This window comes from Cynocephalus volans, chromosome 16, assembly GCF_027409185.1.
Source record: "Cynocephalus volans isolate mCynVol1 chromosome 16, mCynVol1.pri, whole genome shotgun sequence".
Lineage (NCBI taxonomy): Eukaryota > Metazoa > Chordata > Mammalia > Dermoptera > Cynocephalidae > Cynocephalus > Cynocephalus volans.
In genome coordinates, this window is record NC_084475.1 from 62803309 (window position 1) to 62807376 (window position 4068).

The 4068-nt window shown below is 45.5% G+C and overlaps 1 protein-coding gene across 1 annotated transcript; it reads right to left on the reverse strand.

Annotated features, from left to right (window-relative positions):
• Positions 1 to 3221: 3221 nt before the first annotated feature.
• Positions 3222 to 3779, reverse strand: LOC134364326 (interferon alpha-4-like; the record flags this gene model as incomplete). The annotated part of the gene is made up of 1 exon (XM_063080187.1): positions 3222 to 3779. A coding segment is annotated over exon 1 (558 nt), but the record flags the coding sequence as incomplete, so codon positions are not given.
• Positions 3780 to 4068: the final 289 nt, after the last annotated feature.

Genomic DNA, 4068 nt, shown 5'->3' on the forward strand with positions numbered 1-4068 from the left:
GTGTCTTCCAAGGCCTTCTGTTTCGCTGTTGTTGATGTTTGTCCTGACTGTCATCCTCTGCTTCAGAGGGACCTCTGCACACCCGTGCACCCTATTGGATGGGCCCCATCTGGCCTTCTGTCACCCACAGGAGAGAATGGGGTGAAAGAGGTTTCCAGGTCAGGTACTGAGTCTTGTGCGGTTGCCTCTTCTCCCTGACGTGCTTGAGGGTTTTCTCCAAGGACCGTTGTAGGCATGGCTACAGAGTCGGCCTTTGAAACATGAGTAGATGAAGAAGGAAAGGTGGACTGGGGAGGAGGTCGGCAGTGGGTCTTGCTTACATTAAAGTGTTTTATATTCAGTAACCTCAACGAGTGGGTCTCCCACTGACGCACCCCAGACTGCCTAATGTGGGCTTGTAAAATCTGTCAAGACCTGGATGAAGAAAAAGAGATCCCCCAAGAGGAATTCTGCTTGTAATGTTCCTGACATAACGAGGGAGTTGATCCTTGGCAGATGGCATCATGACATTCAGTCAGTGTTGGGGCACTCAGATTTACGCAGTGTCGGTATCTTGGGAGAACCTAGTTGAAAAAAACAATTGTATGCCAAGCAGAGTTGTAACCTAAATGCAAGAAATTTTGCAATTTCTATCTGTGTAAGCAGGAACCCAGTACACCAGATTTTGTCCCATTTCTTACAATCTGAGTTTTCGAGCTACTGTTGGTTCTTAGAACTTCTTCACAGGTCTTGATGCTCAGTTTTGTTTATTGAGCAAATGAGCATCATCTGATGGGTGCAGTCTCCTTCCAGTGGAATCAGAACTCCCAAATGGTGAACCCCATGCACAGTGAGCTCCTGGTTTTCTTCACCGGCCCCTGTGGTGTAGACACGTGTGCAGACTTGGCACTGCATCTCCTGGTATTCGCTGTGCTTCTACGCCTGGCTTGTCATCTCTGGGACCTTGTGCTCTACAGCATGGGGCCTTGCCCACTACAGCACAGGGCACTAGCAGTCGCGAAGATGGAGGTGTGGCTGCCTTCAAACTGAGCCGCTTCCAGGTGACACTGCATCACGATTACCCAAATACCTTCCTCACCACTGTAGTCATGACCTGGCTCTTGTCTTTCCCTCTCTCGTCTTACGCAGCCAAAATCTACAATCCAGAGCCTGGGTGGGACCTGGAGAGGTAGGTGAGCAGCTGGGTGCTGAAGTTCATTAGCTGTCACCCCCAGCTGTGTGATGGCCAGCTCAGTCTTGGTTCTGCAATTCTCTCAACTATGCATAAAGTCGTTAAATCCCGGATAGCAAACATGATGTGGCTCCAGAGAGTTTTTGGGCAAAGTGACAGTACAGACTTAACTAGAACAATTTTCTTTTACAGTAAATATAACAATATCCTTTAATGGATGAATGAATAAGGAAACTGTGACATATACATTTAAATACAACCCCCCTCCCCACAACACAGAGCATGGAATACTACTCTGCCACGAAAAAGAATGACATACTCCCATTTGCAACAACATGGATGAGCCTGGAGAAATTTATGTTGAGTGAAATAAGCAAAGCACAGAGGTATAAATATCACATGTGCTCACTTATGTAAGGAGCTGTGAGAGAAAGAAGGAAGGAAAGAAAGTCCATAGCAGTGTGTTGGACTTGCAGAGGGACAGAGCATTCCATGGGCTACAAAGTGGAGTGAGGGGTTGAGGGAGGGAGAGGGAGTTCGGGCATTATCGGGTGGGGGACACAGGGTACAAATGCAATTTGTGGTAATGGGCGTGCTGCCAGTAGGAATCTGGCCCTCACATCATGGGCACAAGGGCTGACAATCAGCTTTCTATCTCATGAATATTCATAAACAATATTCTCTCTCTCTCTCTGTGTGTGTGTGTGTGTGTGTGTGTGTGTCTGTATATATGTATATATAAAAAATGTCTTCTAACCATGAAAAAAGTATGTATTGCAAAATGGGAAAAACTATACACACAAAAAACCCCGCATTCTTTTCCAGATTTCTTCGAATTTCTGCCTTTCCCTCAGGGTCACTAACTTCTTTTCTCTCATTTCACTTCTACCGACTCCAGTATGGTTTCTGCTTATTCGTTCTACAAACCAGATGTCACTAAGGTTGCCAGTACGGTCTATTTTCCAATGTAGTGGGCAGTTTGAGTTCACACCTTCTGTGGAATCTACTGATTCCTCTTCTCAGCACATTTATTGTTTAGAAAAGACATTTATCGTCTTTGTCTCCAAAGGGTGAGTCTTTATAATGGATGGCTATTCCATCTTCTTCATCTGTGGCTCTTCTGTCCACTTCCTTTAAAGTTTGAAGGTCCTTAGAATCCAGACAATGTCTGTTTCTCCCTCTGTCATCTCTTCCCACATGACCAACTTCATTTCTGCACTTTCAGTTGCCATTATGATCCTCCAGGCATTGAATTCCTTGCCAATTGCAAATTCCTGTGTCCAACTAGTGCTGGACATTTGCACTTACATGTCTAGCAATTTGTGGGGCGTATCGGTAATTTTATTTCTATTTCCTGACATGCTTCCATCTACCTTCTGCAGAGAGAATTTTATTGGTTGTTTCATTTTCTCATTATACTGTTTCACATAACTGATATTAAGTATGAGTGTGTTTCTTTTGAGCTCTCTGTCCCTCCAAGAATCAAAGATAGAAGAGAGCATGTTCACATCCGTATTCTGAGGGGAACAAACAACCTCTTTTAGGTGAAGTTCATTTTTACCGATAGCTCGAATACACTAATGTTGAGGAGATGAATTGTACCATCTGTTTTTACGTCAGGTTGTAGAGACAGGCTTGGACTCTCTTTTTAAAGAATAAACAAATACAAGCATTTTTCTATAGTAAAAATTTAATGCAGAAAGCAATATAATAGTTTCACAAAATACAAAGAATATATTTTGTTCTATTAAGCACAGTATAAAGGCGTATTGACAAAAACAATTTCAATCTTATCAACAGTTAGATAAATAAACATTTAAATAAATAAATAGATAGATACATTTGCACGGTCGTCTGTAAGTACCAGTCCCTGCAGGGTTGAACATGACGCTGCTGAACACCCTGAAGGCATCTGACAAACTTGAGGCACTTCATGTCATGATTGTAGCAGAAGTGACAGTCTTGGCGACCGGAGAGCTCAGGAAAGTGCGATAGTGTGTACTCGTCCATGAGAGTCGTTTCCACGTCGGACCAGGTCTCATTGCCTCCTCCCTAATCTTCCCCGCATGTTTATTGATGAAGAGAAGGATCTCACGATTTCTGCTCTCACGACCTCCCAGGCGCAAGGGCTGTGCCTCTTCTCTTTCAGGTAGAGACTGATTCTTTGGAAGTATTTCCTCACGGCCAGTGCGAAGTCCTCGTTCACCAGGGGAGTCTCTTCCACCCCCACCTCCGGCATCAGACAGGCTTCCAGGTCGTCCAGCTGCTGATAGAGTCCAGTGCAGAGTTTGTCCAAGAGGCTCTCATCCCAAGCAGCCGATGAGCCCTTTGTGCAGAAGAGGTTGAAGCTCTGCTGGGTCATCTCATGGAGGACAGAGATGGCTCGGGCCTTCTGCAGCTGGTGGCCATCCAAGTCTTCCAGGGGGAATCCGAAGTCATTTCTGTCCTTCAGGCAGGACAGAGGGGAGATTCTCCTCATTCGTCCCAGGAGTATCAAGGCCTTCCTGGTCCCCAGGCTGTGGGCCTGAGGCAGATCACAGCCCAGAGAGCAGGTCGCCTGGTAGCTGAGCACCAGCAGGGCCATCAGTAAAGGAAAGGGCAAGGCCATTGGGGATCTCGCAGATGCTGCTGGCCTGGCTGAGATGGGCGACTCTGAGCCTTAGCCTCTAGGTTCTCTGAAGAGCTTGCTTTGTGCATGTGTCTTAAATAGGGAACACACTAGTTTCCATTTTTTGGATGCCCGTGTCTTCCTTTCTACTTCTGTTTTTGCTTTCTTTATGCACTCTCTACATACTTTGAGAGCAGCGTTTCTCCACCTTTTTCTTTTCTCTTTTATTTCTTTCATGGTGGCCTGCTCATCCCTTTCCTCCAGAGCCTGGTTAAATTGTTTTTTCCGA